This window comes from Alexandromys fortis, unplaced genomic scaffold (genome assembly GCF_014885135.2).
Source record: "Alexandromys fortis isolate MF-2015 unplaced genomic scaffold, M_Fortis_MF-2015_v1.1 scaffold_127, whole genome shotgun sequence".
Lineage (NCBI taxonomy): Eukaryota > Metazoa > Chordata > Mammalia > Rodentia > Cricetidae > Alexandromys > Alexandromys fortis.
Window position 1 is genome coordinate 4,649,795 of NW_026068006.1, and position 21,764 is coordinate 4,671,558.

The window sequence follows — 21,764 nt, forward strand, 5'->3', positions numbered from 1 at the left end:
ACATAAATATATAAGGAAATAGACACTTTCCGTTACTGGTAGCTGAAGCTATGGAAACCACTGGCGAGGAGTTGTAACAACCGCCCAGACATCTAATTGGTAAGGAATTCTGCTCTTCAACACGACTCCAGAGAAAACTATTCTCTGCTGGCTTAATCTCTGCGTACAGCAGGAGAACGCACTCTAAAACGGTAACCCAAACAGGACCCAAACATGCCTCCTTGCCTGCTGAGGCTGTCCGTCAGTCCTTTACCGCAGGTCATGGCTGCTACAAAGAGAACACATTTGCAAAATGTCCCAGTTGGAGTCTTAAAGTCTGAGAAAGGATACACTTTCTAGGTAACAATGGCCAGGTATTGACTTCCAGATGAGAGGAGGGTTGTCTCCCCTATCTACACCACAGACTGGTCCCTAGACCAGCAAACGCACATCGCCAACGACCCCACCCCCGACCCTATGAACCTTCCTTAGAGCGGATCAGTCCTGGTTTTAAAATGGGATTCTGACAGCCACTGGCCTAGATATTCAGTATTAGGGGAAAGGGTCTCGAGAACAACCAGACCTGGGACCTTCTTCACATCTTCCAGCGAACGGAAGTGCGAGAGAGGTGCAAACACTTCGCTGCACTCAATGCCCTGGCAGTTGTGCCCAACGCAAAAGCCCAAGCAAAGTTCTTTTTTTCCCCCAACTGATCAAAGTGGCAGGCTGAGACTGAATTTGAAGCCCGGCAGAGGTCGCTGACGCCCAGGAAGAGAGACAGAATGAGCGTGGCAAGGGGAGTCCAGGAGCTTTGACATCATACTAAGCTCCTCCTCGCACGCACACATTACACACACACACACACACACACACACACACACACCATATACAGTCACGCACAAATCGTTGTACCCTTCTCCGCACGCCCCCATCCCATCCGCCCCATACAGTCCCCTCCCTCAGCAAGTAGGTGTCCCGGGCGTAGCCACCTAGTCGGGCCAGGGGTGCAGCGCCCACTGCCTAGGGAACCCACGCGTAGCGGAGCAATCAGCACGACTTCAGTCCCAGCGCCCGGGACCTCAAGCAACCTGCTCCCGCCCCGCCCGACTACGAGCAGAGCCGCCACCCCTTCCAAACTCCAGGACCCCCGTCACCCTTATGAGAGAAGGCGACGCAGAGCAAAGGAGCAGGACGCCCGGCAGCCCGACTCTCCCGCAAGCGCGCGCAGCGCCCGCTCCGTGTCGCCGCCGCGATCACCCGGGAAGCCCGATGCCAGCGCCGCGCATCGGCTGAGAAGGGACAGGGCCGGCTTCGCCTGCTCGCCCGGAATCCGGTCTCCGCCGCGGCTGCGTGTCCCTGCTGGGGCCCCGCCGGCCCGGGAGTGAACCGCTGCGACCGGCCGGGGGTTGGCCCGGGCAGGGGAAGGAGGGACGGAGCGGGAGGAGGGCACGGGGGGCGGGGAGGGGACCCTGGAGGAGAGAGATGGCAATGTCTCTCATCCAAGCGTGCCGCAGTCTGGCTCTCTCAACATGGCTGCTTTCCTTTTGTTTCGTGCATCTGCTCTGCCTGGACTTCACGGTGGCGGAGAAGGAGGAATGGTACACCGCCTTCGTGAACATCACCTATGCCGAGCCCGAGCCGGGGGCCGCGGTGGCGGGCGGCGGTGGCGGTGCCGAGCTGCACACGGAGAAGACCGAGTGCGGACGGTACGGCGAGCACTCGCCCAAGCAGGATGCGCGCGGCGAGGTGGTCATGGCCAGCTCGGCCCACGATCGCCTGGCTTGCGACCCCAACACCAAGTTCGCCATTCCGGCACACGGCAAGCACTGGATAGCTCTGATCCCCAAGGGCAACTGCACCTACAAGGATAAGATCCGGAACGCGTTCCTACAGAATGCATCGGCCGTGGTCATCTTCAACGTGGGCTCCAACACCAACGAGACCATCACCATGTCCCACGCAGGTGAGCGACCGGGGAATGAGGGGGGGGGGAAGAATGCGTGGAGACGTGGGGGAGGGGAGCTCGAGTAACGTTTGGGAGACCCAGCGCAGCCTCCCCCGGCACCTCCACTTGGAAAGTCCGTGTCGCACCGGAGACCCGTCTCTTAAATATGAACCTACTAAGTTTTGTTATGCGTCGCTTGGGGACACGGAAGGAGGCTACAAGCAGAAGAGATTTCAGTATGTTGGAGAACATTAGAGAGTCTGGTTTGGAAGCGGGTTCACAGTGGTAGGGAATTCCCAGGAGAATTTGGGAAGTGACGTTTTGGGGACAAGGCTGGCATATTCTTGTTAGTGATCCGCCCTGGCACCTGTTTGGACCCGGAAGATCTGATAACTCAGCTGTGTGCTTCTCCGTGTGCCTCAGATATGCATACCCGGTGCGAGTGTTCGGGTAGCAAGGGGCAGGTCAGGTTACCTGCCTGCAGCTGACCACTTGCAAATGCTCCCACAAAGTCAGGTTTCAGCCCTTCTCGGGAGCCCCTTCTTCCCCTTGTTGACTTTGCACAGACCATAAATAATATTCAATGTACCGGCTCTGCCGGGCTGTCATCTCGAGAAGCCCACTGGCCAGGAGCACTGGTGAAGACTAGCAATGCCCACCAAGCCAGGGAGAGCCGTAAAGTTAGACTTACTTTCTACTGCTGTGCTGGCCTTTGCCTGCCTGTTTCGGTATGCGGAGGACTGCAGGGCAGAATGGAGCTTTGTCGGCGACCACAGGGACCGGGACTAGAAATAAACCTTCAACACAGTCTGTAAGCAGTGTTTCAGAGAGCCGAGTAATAGAAGTAACAAGGCTGCGTGGCTCACAATTGTTAGCACAAGCCACTGGTTTAGAAAACTACCCTCCTGGAGAGCAAGTTTCTACAGAGGTGCCTGAGAGGTGGGTCCTTTCCCCTCACAGGGTGTCCTGACAGGAGCATGTTCTGAGTGGAGTAGCCCAAGCAAAACTATTATAGCAAGTAAAGAGCAGATTTTTAACCAGCAGACTGTTGAGATAGAACACCTAGAGTGGTTGTGTGCAACCCTGCTTTCTTTAGAGGGAGGTTTTCCTTTGAAGAGGTCATATTGTCTATTAGTGAAACATACAATTAATTCGCCCCAAGTAATCAACACCAGCTGTTATAGTCAAGGCCCTTTGTCAACCTTCAGGCAAACAGGTTGGGAGCAGAAATGCCAGAAGCTTATGAAAAACAGGCCAGGAACCTGTGCCGTGTTTGTGAAGAGAGGTTGTTACCTTCTTAGAACAGTTCCAGTCCTGCATGTGAGAGGCATTTGCTGCATTTCCTTGAGCTCAACCCTTCTCCCAGGGAGAGGCCTGTGGTCTGACCTTGAGTCATGGGACCACAGCTTAAACTTGATCTCCCGAGGATGTCTCACCGTGGAATAGCGCTCCGAGTCACATAAAGCACTTCTCAATGAACATTTAGTAAGGGAAATCTAGACTCGGGAGTGGGAAGTAGGGCATGCAGGAGTTATTCTGGGTTCTGTAAACACTGAGGTTGTTAGCTGAATGTACAGGATTCCTTAAATGCTTCTCTGAGTCTGGACATGGAATCCTAAACTGCGTTGCTCCGTGCACAACAGACTAGTTGTCATTTGTTCCTGTCCAAGAGACTGTTTTCAGAACCGCAGACACATTGGATCAATTAGTGGCATAATTTGATTTTCTATACAAAGGATGCTTAACGCATGCTGAGAGGGAAGGGCTTGGTGATAATCTAAAAGTTAGAAGCCCCCAGAATGTATTTCTCCATCTCAAAAAAAAAAAAAAACCCACAAATCCAAAACCTTGTTAAAGTTGCATCTGCTGTTAACATTGGACTCCCTGTCATGCCTTGGAGAAGGTCCTGCACTGGTCAGAGCAGGAGTCTTCTACAGGACAGGGTGATGTACAGGATGCGCACACTGGCCAGCCAGTCGATGGCTTACACTTGCTCTAGGACCCGAAGAGTCCGTTTCTCCTCATTACATGTGAGTCCGACGTGGGAATTCACGTAGGAAACCATGTACAGATTAGATGTCAATGGAATATTCCTATTTCATGAGCTTGAACGCAGGACACCAGGGGACACAGTTGTGGCCTTTTTAATCTCGTCCCTGAGAAATGTGGAGCATTTCCTCGCCTTTCCATCGATGCCCTGATTTCTGGAGCTGATGGCTTCGGGGAAAGAAGGCTTGGAACTGGAATTCAGGAGCCCAGCTAGTGTCTGTGCGTCTGGTATGATAGACCACTAACACACCCAAGAAACACGGGTCCAGTTAAATAGAAGTTCTTTCTTCACTCTCCCTCTTTTCCTCCATGTTCTTCCAGATGTTTTCTTTTTGAGTTTCTGCCACTTCTGCAGCTGTCACCCCTCAGTCACAAAGACGCGGACGTTCCTGATGCCAATGGCAGTTTATTTAATAGTGGGTTACTCAGCCTCACTGGTATAGGGTTTTCCCATTATGAAATTCATTCTTCAGACAGTTTCACGCTGCTTCATGCACTGGCTGAGCTAGATGCTCCCTAGACCGCCTGATCCCAAGGATACGTCTACCTGTTCGCAGTTGTTTGGCTGTACCTGTGCAGCCCGTCCCCGTCAAACGCTAGCCTGCTCGCTTTCCTCCATCTCTGTGTATTTGTCTCTCGAGCACAGGATATACATGCGTTCTCTAATATGCAGACTTGGTCTAGTTTCTCTCACATCCCACACTCTTCCCTGGGTTTACCATGGTTGTATTAAGTGCCACTGATTACTGTTTCATTTTACTACCAAATAGTATTTCACATTTTATTTGTTGTAAATTGACGGGCATTAGGCCATGCACACGTGCGTGCGTGCGTGCGTGCGTGTGTGTGTGCGCGCACACAGGTACACTCCTGTACATGTGTGTATTCCTCTTAGTTTTATTTTTAGGAGTAGGATTTCTGGGTTCCATGGCCACTCTGTGACTTTTGAGGAACTGCCACATCCCTTCCTCGTACTGGTTAGCGTCTCAAGTGTCACCTTGGCACAGGCTAGGATCATCTCGGGAGAGGGAGCCTCAGCCGAGAGAATGCTCAGTAAGATGGGCCTGTAGGCAAATCTGTAGGGTATTTTTCCTGATTGAGGATGTGTGAGGGCCCAGCCCACCGTGGGTAGTGCCGTGCAAAGGCAGATTCTCCTGGGAGGTAAATTAAATCAACCTGAGCATAAGCCTGGCAAGCAAGCCTGTAAGCAGTGTTCCTCTGTGGTCTCCACCTCCATGACTTGAATTCCTGTCCTGACTTCCCTCAGTGATGCGCCGTGACCTGAAGGTCGTAAGATGAGATAAACGCTGTCTCTCCTGGGTTGCTTTCAACCGTGGTCTTTATCACAGCAACGGAAAGCAGACCGCGGCTTTCCTTAAGTACCTAAGTCATTTCCTATCACTGCCACCTGTGATGAGTGTCGTTCCCTGAACCTCCCTCCTTGGGACTTGTTAACCATGTTTAAATCAAGGTTAGTGTGAGGTGTGAGGTGGTGTCTTCATATGGTTTCATTTTGATGACAGTTGCTTTTTTTCAGGCGTGGTCTTGCCACATAGCCCAGGCTGGCTGCAAACCCACACCCCCCCCCCCAGCATCAGCTACAGAACCCTGCAGTTAGAGCTGGGCCACTGTGCCTAGCTCAACAGTTCCTTCTTTGGAACACGCTCTTGAGTCAATGCTTCCCTTTTCATTTTGTTCTCCTGCCCACTTACGTCAGCCGGCACTTGCTCTTTCCTAGACTTTCAATTCCTGTCGATTTTGTCCAGGAGAGGTGGGAAAGAAGGAAAAGGAGGGGGCGGAAGAGACAGGGGAGCAGGGGAGGGCAGAAATGCATACTTCTCAGTGAGGGCTGGTACAGCTGAATTTGTGTGTCCTCTATAGACAGGTAGGAGGTGCAGTGTCTTTAGAGAAAGCCTCCAGGAGCCAGAGCAAGCAGCTCTGGGCCACCTCCCCCTGGTGCAAGCCCAGATGCTCACAAAAGTTGGTCTGAGGCTTGCCTCAGAGCTTTATTCCAATGTTCTTCGAGGAAGGGCAGCAGGCCTTCATGGGGAGCAGATTAAGCAGAACAGGACTCTAGAGGAGACCACTGGGCTTGTATCCTGGCGTTGCACTTTTCATGCTGTGTGAGTTTGAGTAACTTATTCAACCTCCCAGGGCTTAAGTGTCCTCCCCTGTGACAGAGGGGTCACCTGGACTGATGGCTACATGAATTTCATGGGTTAGTTCACAGGTATCTCCATCTTACCTGCATCTGAGCTGGCCCACAGCAGAGGTCTCTCATCGAACCCGGAACTCACCATTTGGGTAGGATACCTGGTTAGCAGACCCTAGGACCCACCTGTCACCACCCTCTTGGGTTGGCTTTTGTATGTGGTTGCCAGGGATCTGAACTCAGGTTTTTGTGATTGAAAACGCTTGATCTACTGGGTCTTCTCCCCAGTCCCAGCGTCAACTGTGGTAACTCAGTGACACATAGCAATGAGAAGCAGCTATAGAATAGACCACCATCTCCCTAGCTCTGGAAACCTTAAGAAAGAACTCCTAAGTCATTCTTTTATGCTTTAGTGATGGAGCAGCCATCGCATTCCCATTGGCCACCTCCCCTGTCGGAAAGAGGATGCTCTGCCCCTCTGATCATCGGGGAGCTTTGTATGTGATGACTTCACTGTCATCACCGTGAAGATCACTTGCTATCTGTGGTGAATCCCCGTGTGAGCAGCTGTCCGTATCTGAGTTACTTTATGGAAGAAGTGATATTTTCCCGTTTCAAAGGATGGATTTGTTATCTTTCTGATTATCGACCACTAGTACATAGCTAAGAGGTAAATAAATCTTTGGATGGCTCCGGAGAGAGGGGAAGGGAAGGGAGGCTGCATAAGCTACGGATCATCTTCAGGGCTTGGAAAGAGGCAGATAGAGAATTCCACCTATTCCTGACTTCTCCCAGGTGGGAGGGAGCACAGAGATGATGGAAGCTCTGTCTGTGCAGTTAGGTGTGTTCTAATCCTTCACTGCATGGCTTCAGGCTACCTTGATGGCTCTTGCTGTAATGGCCTTCTGTCCTGACCTCCATATAGGAGCTAGGTGCTTTGATTAAATCAATTTTTAGGGCCCTTGTGTTTCTAGAATGCCTGCCATGCAGTTTTACTCTGTATTTTCTATCTAAGTGCCGTGCTCGCCTATCTTTCCAGGTAGCATAGAGGTCTTCCCTTGGGAAGATAATGCGAACCAAGTAGCACTTACTCTGCGGTGGGGATACCCTAAGAACTTTTGTATTTAACTTAGTTCTTACAACTCCCTTTACTATCCCAACTTCTACATGAGAGAGTGTAGGTGACCTGGTCAGAAGGCAGTCAGGTATAGAACTAAGCCACAGATGCTGGAAGCCTGCCGTTGGTGTCTATGCTGTTACCTCATGCTCCCTGCCATCCTAAAAGCTACTGCAAAAACGGGCTGCAGACGGTGGTCACTTAACATCAAACACAGAGCAATGCTATAGGTCCATTCTTGCTTCAGAACATGTTTAATGAGTCTGTAGGCAAATCTGTCACCAACTAGAGACCAGCATGAGGTCCTGTAGTAGAGAGACGGGACCTTACACCTGTTCCTCCATATTTATCTCCAGCATCTTTTGATCTCGTTCACTCACTGGTCACTTACTGTTTTTGTTTTCAGTTTTTTTCTTTCCTTTGTTTAAATTTTATTTTATTAATATTTTTTCATTTATTTTGCATACCAACCACAGTTTCCCCTCCCTTCTCTCTTCCTGACCCCCCCCCCAACACCCATCTATCCCCCTTCCCATCCGCTCCTCCTAGTCTCTATTAAGAAAGGGGCAGGCCTCCCATGGGCTTGCACAAAGCATGGCTCATCAAGTTGAGGTAGGACCCACTCCCTCCCCGTGCATCCAGGCTGGGTGAGGTAATCCAGCATGGGGAACGGGTTCTCAAAAGCCAGCTAAGTACCAGGGACAAGTCCTGATCATACTGTTGGGAGCCTCACCAACAGACCGAGCTATATAACTGTCACACATAGGCAGAGGGCCTAGGTCAGTTTTGTTCTTTATGGAATGTAAAATTCAGATTAACCGCTCCCTGAGAACTATTAGAAATGTATTCTTTATGCATCAAAAAATTCAGGCTACGTTTACTAAAGCAAATGTTTTCCTTTTGTTGATCAGAACGTTCTTTCAACATGTCTGTCTTCCTGGCTGGCAGGCAGGCTGGCTATAGCATGGCCCATGTCCCCAACACCTTTTATGCTCTTGGTCTGCTCCGTCACTTGTTCTCTGGGCCCCGACACAGGTTGCGTGTGTTTGGAGCCTCAGTTTTATCACAGTCTCAGTAGGGTATTGAGATGAAGCTGCAGAAAACAGAATTTAAATTTAATTTGGTTCAGAACGGGTAAAGCACTTCTGGTATAAATGTGTTTAGAAATGGATGGGATTCCTTTGAGATGCTAAGCTTTCTCTGGCGCTGGATTGGGCCTGATGGGGGACACCGGACGTTGTGGAACTACCAGTCCTTGAGTTCCAGCAGGTGACTTCTGAAGGGCTTTCCAAGGCCTGAGATCACATGATCTTCTGTTTACCCTTCTGTCTTCCCTTCGCTTTTCTGCTAAGACTCATGCATAAACTCTGTCCTTTATGTTTGGCCTTAATTTCTCACACCCGATCCCCCTCCTGGCTAGTTTGTGTGCTCTTGTTTATTTTACACTAAACCATAATTCTCCCCCATCTTTCCTGGCAGACAGCGCAGTCTAATAGTCAGGAATTGCAGCCTCTGTTATTAAAGGCAATAATTCATCGTCAGTGTTAAATAACATTCTTGGCAGTGTAAGCTAACATGGCCAGAGCATTTCCAGAAACTGAATGAGTGGTTTACACAGTTTTGCTCAGAGAAATGCATGTTTGGGGGCTTGGAAGGAATCCTGCCCTCCTTTTCCTAATCTTTGGTTAGAATTTGATTGTCATTCCTGGTTGTTCTCATCTTAAAACTCCACGTCTCCCACCCCGATTCTCAAGAAAGGAAGTCATTTTATTGGTTGTGAAATCTAGAAAGATCCAGAAAGAATTTGGAGATTTTTTTTCTGTAGAGTTCATTCTTGTAGCTTCAAAAAAGGGGTGTTTACACCTCTGACATGGAGTTAACGACTTAGAAACCAGTTTCCTAATTTAAAATGAAGGAGCTCAACCATGTTAGTCGCTGCTCAGGTGAGAACCACAGCGTGCAGTGAACCAGGTGTTTTGGCATCACCTAGAAGTCTTCAGTTTATTACCAGAAGAGATATTTCACTCGTAAGAGAATCTTATTATTGATGAGTGACTAAGAGATGCTGGGCCCCTGTGTCTTTCCCAGGGTAAGCAGAGAGATACCAAATTTGAGTTATGATGAAGTTCAAATCTTCTTCAGATCATCTCAAGCCTTGAGGGTTTGTTGTAACATAAAACTGAGAAACAAGGCAGCTTCCAAGGCAGGATTGTTCTAAGTTCAGCTAGGACTACTGTATTAAGTGGGGGCCTTTTCATGGGGACAGAGTAACACAGGCTCTTACGTTAAACTTAGATGGAGTAATCACTCGGTGCTCTAATTTGTGGATGGGTAAATGTGCTTCCTATAGTGCAACCAAAATACTAATGATACGGTTAGGCCTAAAGCTCCTTCCTTCCTGTTTTCCTTCTTTTACTTTTGTGTCTGTAGGTGTGTATGAATGTGCGGGAGAGTACATCCCATGCCGTGTGTGTGGAGGTTAACGGGCAACTTTCTGAGTGTTGATTCTCTTCTTCCATGTGGGTGCAGGGCTTGAACTCAGGTCTTGGCAGCAAACCCCTTTACCCACTGAGTCACCTTCTCAGCTCCAACTCTAACGGTAGTTTTCCTACAATGAAATGATATTAATTGTTCTTATTGTTTCAACTTTTGAATTGATTTCTCTATATAATGTTTGCTGTTTGCTTCTTTGCGTGGCCTCTTCTATGATCCACAGTGCTACGCAGAAAACACTTTAGTCAGAAAGTTGAAGCTTGCCTTCTGGGTTGCTTGGCACTTTCATGTGCAAGGTGTGAGCATATATTTAAAAATAACAGGGATTTTTAAATTTAAAAATAATTTTGTACTATATATGTGACTTCCAGGGCAGTGTTTGAAGTACCTATGTTAGGACAGGGAAATGGATACCCAAATCTCCTGGAAATCTTCTATTTCTTAACCAATTCATCTTGGCGTTTCTCAATTTTAGCTAACCATTACCTGTATCATTCACTTAAACAGGGTGGACAAGGCAAAAAGGGTTTTCAGGTGTACTTTCAGTGTGTATGTGTGCATGCACCCATCACACACACACACACACACACACACACACACACACACACACACACACTTTTCTCCCCTTTCTCTTCCTTCTGGTCCTTGCTTGCCACAGAGGTGGTCCATCTGGCTATCATACCTTAACTGACTAAACCTGCATCAGAAATGTGATCCCAAACGACCCAACTAATAAGAGGACAGAAAAAAAAATGTTCTGCCCTTCATCTATTGGGGGAGTTTCTGGAATATTCTTCCTTTCCTGATGCTAACAGAGCTAGCTGCCTTTTAAGCTCTCTTTCCCTACCTGACCTCAACAACAAAGCCTACCCCGCCCACTCCGGCGAGAACCGCAGTGGTATTGCTTCTCATCCGAACTCTGCACCTTCCCTTCCGTAACTGGACCACTCGACCTGTTTGCTCGCATCTGACAGAACCCGAGCTCCCTGGAAGCAAGGCTTCTAGACGTTTCTTTGTTTATGGTGAAGTTTCCCAAGGCTTGAGGAGCCCTTGACACATGGACAGTGCTCAATAAATATTGCTAAGTAGCCTAGAGACCGCAAAGATGGATGGCATCAAATGGCGATTTTAATTTCACATGAAGTGTAATTCTGACGTTAAGTTCCCGTTTTCTTACCCTTTCTCCCATATACCTGTACTCAGGTAAAGCCTCATTCGACATTCCCACCCCCAAAAGTGTGTATCCGTTTTGTAGACTGTGAAAGAAAGCAAACACTTGGGTCAGTATTCAGCAAGGAGGAAGAGGCTTGCTGGCAGCGGCTTGCAGGTCACAGGACATCACAGGGTCTGTGTTTAGATGTGTGCAGTGTTTATTATGGTTCAGCATTACGAGTAAACACACACCAGCATTTAAGGCCTTCTTATTTTAAATGAAATGCATGTGCCAAATAGACATTTTTTTTCAAGGAACCAGAGTTTTGTAGTGTTGTTCACTAGAACCACCAAGCACAAGTTTCCATGTGAAATAGTTGAAATATGTGGCTTCTCCTGCAAAACTGAAAATTAAAAAAAAAAAAAAGGTTGAGGACTGGAGAGAGATGGCTTAGTGGTTAGGAACAGCAGTTGCTCTTCTTAGAGGACCCTGGTTTGAGTCCCACATGGTGGCTTGAGGTTGTCCATCATCCAGTCCTCGGGGTCCACTGCCCTCTTCTGCCTCCATGGCACGGCGTGTGGTGTACATAATACATGTAAAAAGAACACCATGCTCAGTTAATAAAAGTATCCCAGCTCTCAGGAGACAGAGGCAGGCGGATCTCTGTGAATTCGAGGCCAGTGTGGTCTATTGACACACTGAGTTCCAGGACAGTCGGGGCTACACAGAGAAACTGTCCTCACAAAACCAAAAGGAAAAAAAAATGTTTACAAGTGAAAAGGAAACTTCCTTACACATTGTGGTGGTTCCAAAGCCATCTCTCTTACATGCCCAGGAACCTGATCTGGCTAGAGGAGTCTGCCACTGGGAGTGGCTTCCCAAGCCTTGTGCCCTCCCAGCTGCTTCTGGTTAGAGCTGCCCTGGTTAGCAGTCTTGCTGCCCCTGCCGTGCACGGTGCCTGGGGCTTGCTTCAGGGCATTCTGCCTTGATGGAGGCTGACTCCTATCCCCCTGGAATGACAAGCCCCACTAAACTCTTCCTTCTAGAAGCTACCTTGGTCATGGTGCTTAGTCACAAGGACACATACAGGAGTGATACATACTTATAGACATGCATGCATACAAATAAAGTATATACATATAAACATGTACATGTATACATGCTGTCTGGGGTTAAGGAAGAAAACCGAGGCACATAGACTTAATACAGACACATTAGTCATTTTCTATGTGTCAGATCAAAATTGTAAATCTTGCCTTCAATGTGATGCCAACACCAAATAGACAAATTTGAAAATATTGAATATTTTAAAAGAGGAAGATGATAAAACCATCCACAGCTCAACTATCCACATACGCCATTGATTGATTTACTGATTTATTCTTTGTGCATAAATGTATTGCATGTGTGTGTGTGCCTGGTGCCTGCTGGGGGCAAAAGAGGGCACTGGATTCCCTGTCACTAGAGTTATGGATGGTTGTAAGCCACCGTGTGGGTGCTGGGTACTTACCCAGTCCTCTGGAAGGGCAGCAAGTACTCCTGACTGCTGGACCACCTCTCCAGCTCCTACTCTCTTTATCTACTCAATTATACTGACTTTTACCAAATTGAGAATGTATTGTGTGTGTGTGTGTGTGTGTGTATGTGTGTAAAATCTTAAATTTGAATGGTATGTTTTGAAATTTCTTTGATACTCCCATACTTATCTGTGTTGTTTTGCCCTCCTCTGGCATGAACGGTTCTGCTGTAAACCTCCTGATGTAGCTAAGCATGGGTACAAGCCCTGATTACCTTCTTAGCTAAGTTCCAGAGCACTGGATTAGTCAAAGGCTTTCCAAATTTGGCTGCAAAGCAGGTCTCTGTGGGGTTTTTTTCGTTTTATAGCCAGTTGGTGAACTCTTTGGGTACTCTTTTGGTGTGTGTGATGCCTCTTTGGAGGAACAAAACCATGCTCATGTGGCTGCAAGCTGGACTAGTTTGGCAGCTGATCCAAGTCACAGGAGGTTGAGAATTGGAGGCAGTAATGATGGAACCGGCCGTCCATCCGGTGTGCGACGGGTGCTGCTCCCGGCTGCCTCACCACAGAGTTCTGTGTCTGGGAGATATTAAACGCAAACCAGCAACACTCAGGAAGCTCCAGTGTCATTTGGGTTCTCCCTAGGCAACTCCTTTCCCTCCTCCGGGGCTCATTTTCTGTCATTGGCTCCTCCTGAGTGTATCCACCTCCCACCCCATCCCCCGTCCCCTGTCCCCCCTCCGCCCTCCCTCCCCCTCCCCATTGCAAAGCTGCCCTAGACACTCTGCAGAGAGCCTAATATGATCTCGCATGAGGTGGGGCCTGGGATGAAGCTAATTGACCACCATGATTGGCAGCCACTACACCAAATGAAAGTCCCCTTAAGTTTGTTTTGCTGCTGCTGTCGCTCCATATGGTTCCTTTAATTGATGCAAGAAGTATTACAAGGGGGGCTGGAGAGATGGCTCAGTGGTTAAGAGCATTGCCTGCTCTTCCAAAGGTTCTGAGTTCAATTCCCAGCAACCACATGGTGGCTCACAACCATCTGTAATGAGGTCTGGTGCCCTCTTATGGCCTGCAGACATACACACAGACAGAATATTGTATACATAATAAATAAATGTTTTTAAAAAAGAAGTATTACAAGGAATAAAGTCATGTAGCTCAAGTCCCCTTGTCCCAGAACCGTACGATACAGGAAACACTTCCCAATCTAGTTTCTCCCCACCCTGCAGAGTCCCTGTTTCATGTTTACTTAGTTTTCTCATTTATAACATGGGAGTGTTATGAATTTTATATTTTCTAGCCAATACATAAAATGTGTCCATATGAATGTGGTACCCTGTGACAGCTCACTATATGTATACATTGTGTTGCTTGAACCGGCTTAAGTGTATCTTCAAACATCATTTACAGAGTAAAGATTCAAAATCCTTTCTCCATGCTCTTAAGATATCCAGTATGCCATTGTTTTTCATCTGTCACCATCCTGCTGTGGGCACCACCAAGCTTCTTACTTCTGCCTAACGGCGACATCTCTACACCTATCCTGCCCTCTGCTCTCGTGAGGTTCGTCTATCACGTGGTTCTTTCTTAATGACGTAAAGAAATTAGGTAATTGTTTTGTGTGTATCAAACTCCCACTTGAAAAAAAAATGTAGTAGCTCTATTGTATTAATTTCTCAAGGACTGCAGCAGTAAACGAAGAGGGCCCATGTTCTACAAATATTATCGCATCACGATTTAGTGGCTCGCTGGAAATGATGGGAATTTGGAGAGCAGAAATAGGATCAAGAGACAGTAGGCACAGCGAGTACCAGAAAGTAAGCAGTGTGTTTGAACAACAGTGGTTATATATGAGTGTGACCAAATGATAAAGGGAATTGGCATTTGATTGAAATCAAGTAAGATTTTTTGTATGCTAAACATTGATTCTTTTCCTTGTCGTCTTCCATTCCTCAGCCTGAAGAGGGTGAAATACCACACTGTTTTCACCAAGAAGGGGAGATCCCATTTCATGCACACGGCTGTCAGTCTGCAGGGTCATTTGCAGAACAGATGATGGGGGTGGGGGTGGCTCTGGTGACCGCTGGCCTGGTCCCATGCTTAGACACCAAAGCCATAGGGGACTCAAGGTAGAAGTCTGGAGTCAGCCAGCTGAGAAGCACACTCGCCACCTTTCTAGGAGGGGAAAGGCAAAGGAAACGGTTCGCTAAGAACCCCATGTCTTGCTGGACCATATGCTTGCCAGCTCAAGAAGCAAAATTTTACCCCGAGCTTTGGAGTCTTTGTTTGCAAAATGAGCATCGTGCATTCTCTACCAGAGCAGTCATTTCTTATAGCAAGTGCTATAGTAAAGATCAGCTCTGAGTACTGAATAAAAGTGAGCTGTAATGACGGTCAAAAGAAACATATTCTGAATACAACTTTATGACCATCAGTGTTCTTGTCATGTGAGTCCAAGGGGTCACATCTGCCCAGATGTCTGCTGCCCCCTCCCCACACTGGCCAGCTTCTGTCTGGATGTCTGCTGCCCCCTCCCCACACTGGCCAGCTTCTGTCTGGATGTCTGCTGCCCCCTCCCCACACTGGCCAGCTTCTGTCTGGATGTCTGCTGCCCCCTCCCCACACTGGCCAGCTTCTATTCTTGTCCACTCCCAGCAAGCACATGACACACTTTAAAAATACACACCCCAGCCAAGCATTCTCCCAGTCAGTTCTCACAAGGATTTCCCATTAGGCCAGGAACCAAGTCAGAGGTCTCACCTTGCCCCCACTAACTCCCGATACTCCACCCAGTCTAGCCCCCTGCCACGAATCCCTTCCCATTGTAGCTGCTCTTTGCTTCTTGCCTTAGACGGTCCAGACTTGTTCCAAAACCAGGGTCATTGGAAATCTCTCCCCTAAAACATTTTAAAGTAGGAGTATCTGAAATTTTTGAGAATGATACCAAAACAAGAATATACATATATGTGTGTGTGTGTATATATACATTTATATATATATATCCACATATATATATATTTACCTGTTTCACCAGATTTAATCACTATTTTTAAATTGAATTTATTATCTTCTCACACTAAGATAAAATTATCTTCTGGTAAAAATATAATTTGATAACTTTGTGGAATTAAGTAAACCATTATGTAGGTGAGCAGGAATCGTCCCAGCTGCCACCCTCATTTTCTGCACATTCCCTCCATATATGTTGATGGACCAACCCTTCATATTCCCGACATTGCTGAGTCGCGTCCTTCCCGGAGGAGTCCTTCTGGGCACTGTGAAGGAAGTTCACGTGGTTCTCGTTCTCTTGCATTTCTCTTGCCCTCTCCTGGAGCTATGCTACGTCATTTCTCACGCATGCTCCTTTTCTCTTTATCTCCCATGGAAACACATTTTCATGGGGGAAAAGAAATTATCTGGGGGACACACACACATATTAATAAATATATGTATTCCTAAACCCTATGTATGTAGTAAGTAGTTACTGAAAATGGGAAAGAGCCAGAGACGATATACTACCCATCTTCTTGGTAGCGCTGCTTATGTAACTGATGGGATAACTTTATATTACATATACTTTATATTACATATGGTTTATTTGGCTCATGTCAAAGATAATATTAAATTGGAGTGAGTAACTATTTCTTGAGCTTTCAGTAGCTAAGCTTTTCTCCCCCGGAATGTGCTCGAGAACTAACTCTTCCAAGCTGAATGTAATCCCTGGTCAGTTGCTACCTGTTCAGGATTCTTCTCATCTGTGCTATGGAGCTCTGCCGGGGTGGTCTGCAAGGGGGCACTTAGATGGTCTTTGGAACCAGCTGTTACCAAACACAGAAGTGAATTCGCAGTAAACTCCCTGGGGAGAGTGCTGCATGCATGTGGGCCTCTGGTCGAGGAACCCTGGGTGTTACTCTAAGGGCTTTTGTGGACTGATAGAGATCGATGTATGAATCTGTCGTTCCATGTAAACAATGCTTTATTCCAAAAGACTTTAAAGTCCTTGGCACATGAAGAAGGGTGTCAGGGTTCTTCCAAATGAGGAAGACAGCGAATGACAAATGATAGATGAGCTATGTCAGGTTGTGACCTTTAGGGCCAATGGGAGAGATATGGGAGAAAGCTTCACATTTTATTCCTAAGTCAGAATAAGAAAGTGGTATCTGTGAAAGGGGATTTTTGATTCAATAACTGAAGTTCATTGGGAGAGAATTTAATCTACATGTTAGCTCAGAAGAACTATATGCATAGGTAGTTTGAAGTAATGAGGTAATTCCTGAGCTATTTTAACATTTCATTTCTATATGTAATACCACACTTGGTATCTTTAGTGGTTTTTTAATCCTTTCATAGATACATTTATAGTGTCAGACTGGTCCTATTTTATCAAGTTTAAGTCCCCTGCCATCTCCCCCACCAGCGTGTTATGCGCAAATCAATCCCACACCAGTTATGATTTAAAGGGATATTTATTTAGGGGGGTAAAACTCACGAAACACCAACCGTCAGAAAAAGAGCTTAGTTGCTGGAGCAGGAGCCAGAACCAAGCGGCGGAACCAAGAGCACGGGCCAAGGCTTGTCGCTCTTTTTTAAAGATAAATAGACCACGCCCCAGTGGGCTGGTATTTCAACAGCTATTGGCTGAAGAAGTGGAAGGTCCTCCCGCAGCAAGAGTGTGCTTTAGCTTCCCTGAAGAGTTCTATGTACCCAGCCTGTGCACCCTGGTGATTAGCATAGATTTCATGATGTGTCCCAATCTTTGAGAATATCAACCAATCGTCCTGATTAACTCTGACCCCTCTTGATGGTTTTTACCTGGTGGGAGGCACCTGGCCTTTAGAGCAAGTATTTAAAGGAAGGAACACAAATCTGCATGGCTCACTTAGCAACGCAACTCCTGCCCAACCTGTAGGACTCTGCCCCTTGCAAGGGTGAAGGGATGTTTGATCCTAACCTGTGTTTTGCAGATCAAAAAGTCATTACTTTTTTTTCAGCCTCTTGAACTTTTAACTACCTTGAAATCCTCTCCACCCAATTATAACTGAATTCATTTAAATGAGAAAGTCTCGTTAATTAAATAATTAAAAGATTCCTATAATTTGGCTTCCTGCTATCTGATAACTCAACCTCCTTGAGTTGAGATAGTATATTAAGTAGTAGCCTATTATTTACAAGAAGCCACTTGTGCCTAAGTTTGCTAATTTAGTCATCGTGTGAAAAATACAGGCAAGATGGAGAAAGGCCATTTTCCTTAGTGCTGCCAATTAGAGTTCATTTTGGACCACAGAATAACCCTGAGCCTGCTCAACATTTTCAAACCCACTCTTTGAACAGGTGGCACATAATTGCTACAGGGAATTTGACTGGTTTGAGAATGAGAGGAAATTTGGTGTTAAAATGAAATTTCTGAGCAGGTTACGATGTTAGAACATACAGTAATGGCTATGTTAAAACAATTTCAACTCACTGATTTGTAAACATGTCTTATGCTGTCTTCTACTAGCAATTCATCACATTTAACACTAGACCAATTTAAATAAGAAAATATAAACACACAACACAGCTCAAATTTTATCTTTGGGTTAGCTTATCTGATGATTGCCGTATTGCTAAAATAATCAAACAGCAACAACAACAACAGATCGTGTCATCATGCAGGAAAACTAAGGGTACGGTTTGTCCAAAGCTCTACCATTTGGATGAGTCTCCGTCTCAAAGTCTGTTCATCTTTTTCAAAGGATTTTTGATGAAGCAAACATGTCACCCGTCTAGAGATGGGGTGGTGGCTAAATAAGATATTTTCAGTATACCTACTGTGTCATCTCTAAGTGCAGAGGTCTAGGCTTCCTACCATGTCTTCTCTAAGTGCAGAGGTCTAGTTTTTTAAGGTGTTCCAGGCTTAGAGAAACACATATAGACAAAGAGCCTCGGGTCATCCCCAAGTGGGGCCACTGGGTCAAACACAAATGAACATGACGTAGTCCTCTGGACCACCCAGTGACTGTCCTTTCATCAACTCCCCTGAAACTCAGATTCAGACCTTGCCACAGTATCCACGAGCTCAGACTCAGAGCAGTCCTGACACCTGCTCCCCAAGGAATGGAAGCTGTATCTGAAGTGGGAGAACCGAGAGGGACACCTGCCAGTAGCCACCTCTGAGGGACAGGCCAGCTGTCCTCACAGGCCCAGAGTTCCACTTACATACTCTGCTCTCCCTTCGCTCAGGAAACCACACTGTGCGGGAAAATGAGACCAGACATTCTTTCTGCAAAAATGTCTTTTCAGTCCCAGGTTTATATATTAATTAACAACTTTCTTATTAGAGAAACCCAGAAAACCTTCCTTGGATTAAATGCTTATTAGAAGGAAGAGAAGTCACTGTTTCTTCTGAGAATAGAGATACTGGGGAAAACATTGTGTACCTCAAGATAACCTGTATAGTTTCCATTCACGATCCCTTTCAAACCAAGAAACTTGTGTGCAATCCCAGGAATATAGGCATACAAAAGACATAAAATTCACTCATAAGACATTTATTTTATACCAATTCTTTGGTGTGCATATAATTTACCATTTATTAAGGACACAATGCTATTGAGATTAAATGCTTATTTACTTTTCCTTTTTTTTTTTTTTGAGACAGGGTTTCTCTGTGGCTTTGGAGCCTGTCCTGGCACTAGCTCTGTAGACTAGGCTGGTCTCGAACTCACAGAGATCCGCCTGCCTCTGCCTCCCGAGTGCTGGGATTAAAGGCATGCGCCACCATCGCCCGGCGCTTATTTACTTTTATGTCTGATCTTGTTTGTATCCTTGATATCACAGGATATAGAATATAGATATCATTGACAACTTTTGGAGGTGATCAAGACTTTTATTTTACAATCCAGTGTTGATAATTCACCTTCCCATCAACACACAGTACAAAATGGCCAAAGTGTGTATAAGGTTATTTCAGAAATTATTAGAAATTCTGTATCAACCCTAAGCCAGAATTCACTTAATATATTTTAATAAAATACCAGTCAGCAACACAAATAATAATGCTTTTGTGTGTGTGTGTGTTATATGTACATGTTTGTGTGGTATGAGCATGTATTCCTATAAGGAGGTGTGTATGTATCTCCGTGAGTATAGAGCCCAGAAGTCAAGTCTTCCTCAGTCATATTCTACCTTATTTTTAGAGAGAGGGTCTCTTACTGAGCTTGGATCTCACCAGTTTGGTCTCTCAGCTTACCAGTTTGGCGAGTCTGCTTGGCCAAAGGGATAAATAAATCTACCTTCTCCTCCCAGCATGGGAATTACAAGTATGCAATAAAATGTCATAGCTGACTTTACCTGGTGCTGAAGCTCCTAACTTGGGTCACCATGCTTATGGGGTTTTGACCTTTCATCAACCAGTGATTTTACTTACTGAGTCACCTCCCCAACCCCACAGAAGAACAATTTATAAAACTAAGCATCCTAACACAGTGCAATGCAAAGAGAATTCAACCTGATGCTGCGTGCGGAAGAATAACAGTAGACTAACATCACAAGTCTTTGTTTCCACAATTGACCATTGTGCTTCTGAAGGAACAGAAAATGTCTCATGTGCAGCAAACGCACTACAGTTCACAGCACACAGGAGAATCAAGTTGACTTGTTTCAGGCAGTGTAATTGGCATTGCCCTCTGGGCAGTGTGTGCTGTGCAAAGTGCGTGTGTGTTCAGAACTAGGGCTGCAGTGAGGTCTCCGGACACAGCACGGGTGAGTGCTGCCAAACGCTTTGTACTCATTGTCTGCTTCATTTTTAACTAATTGGTTGTCATTATTAACCCATACTTTTTGGTATTGCTGTTTTTGTGTGACCCCCAACCCCCGTATTTAGTGATGCAGTCACATGGAAGGCCACGACCCACAGTTTAAGCAGCTAAACTGCCCAAAGTCACGGGTTTACTACGAAACGCAAAGCTGTGTTTTTAACCTAGAGCTTTGTGAGTTTCAAATACATCATGAGGTGTATAAGGTTTTTAACTCACTATGGAGTTTTATGTTTATATTATTTTATAGGGACAGATTTTTTAAGGTTAATAAGCTGTCTGGAAATATTGTTTCCACAAAAATTAGGTAATTTAACATTTGTCCATTGCATTCTATTTATGGTATGTTTGCAGAATTGCAAACCGTTTGGATGAGTAAGATGCACTTCTTATTGCAGATTTAACACCGATTCCACCAGTCATGCCTTCCCCCAGGGTGTACGGTAATGCCTCTGATAGATTATATTCCTTGCCTGTATATTTTGGCTGAACTAATAGTTGCAGTTTTCATAGAATGATTTGTTCTTGCTTGTCAAAAGTGATGGAATTCTTGGAGAAACGAGTTCCACCCCTACCCATAATGCTGTTGCTATAAAAGAGGCCTATGCAAATTTGCAGTGCTAAATACCAAGTTTACTTCTATAAAACATCATTCTATTTCTATTTTTTTAAATGTGGTTTTCAAAAAAGTGCTCACATGCGCAAACCTGTATCCTCCCCTTATTTGAAGATGTTATTTCAGGGTTCAGATAAGGGACGGGACTTCTATCATGTACATTAGAAACATGCATATTTAAAGTCCTCAGCAGCTTAGGCTGTGATTGAGACAGGCTAATGCCTGATCTGCGTGACCCCAGAACACTTTCGCCTGCTAGCTTAATTGCTCCCCTCTTGACTTTGAATAAGATCTTCTTTAATTGCATTTGTGGTTCCTTGGCTCAGTAACTCACTTGTCTATCTTTAGTTTCCCTTTTGTGCTGATTTTAACATCAGTCTTTGTATTGCATTTGTGAAAGTCTTGCAGCAAACATTAATGATTCTTCATCTCCCGGTCTGAGTAGATGCGTGTTTACAGGGCCTCATGCACAGAGCTCTGCTGTGATAGGCCGAGAAAAGTCTAATTGTGCAAGCACATTCTGCATAAAGGTATATTGATCTGTGTTCGTTTTCTGCTTGTAGCAGCGAAATTGCACATACATTACCATGTTGGTTTTTTTATTTTTTTTAATTTTATTTATTTATTTATTTATTTGTTTATTTTTTGGTTTTTCGAGACAGGGTTTCTCTGTGGCTTTTTGGTTCAAGTCCTGGAACTAGCTCTTGTAGACCAGGCTGGCCTCGAACTCACAGAGATCCGCCTGCCTCTGTCTCCCGAGTGCTGGGATTAAAGGCATGCGCCACCACCGCCTAAAGTGATCACAAAGCTAATTCAGATTTTCACTGATGGGAGAGACTTTAGTGGTCATCGATTTCAGCTCATGATTTGGTTGGATAAAAGGTTTGAATTCCTAATATTATTTTGCCAATGAGATACACCAAGTGAGCAAGTTTTGTTGCC

General features: G+C 45.8%; 1 protein-coding gene across 1 annotated transcript in view; it reads left to right on the forward strand.

Moving 5' to 3' along the window:
* The first annotated feature begins 877 nt into the window (after positions 1-877).
* Positions 878-21,764, forward strand: part of Rnf150 (ring finger protein 150) — a 189,530-nt gene continuing 168,643 nt past the window's right edge. Inside the window, exon 1 of the mRNA XM_050161577.1 lies at positions 878-1,942. Coding sequence (XP_050017534.1) covers positions 1,462-1,942 — 481 coding nt within the window. The 5' untranslated portion in view covers positions 878-1,461. The remainder of the gene's footprint in view (positions 1,943-21,764) is intronic.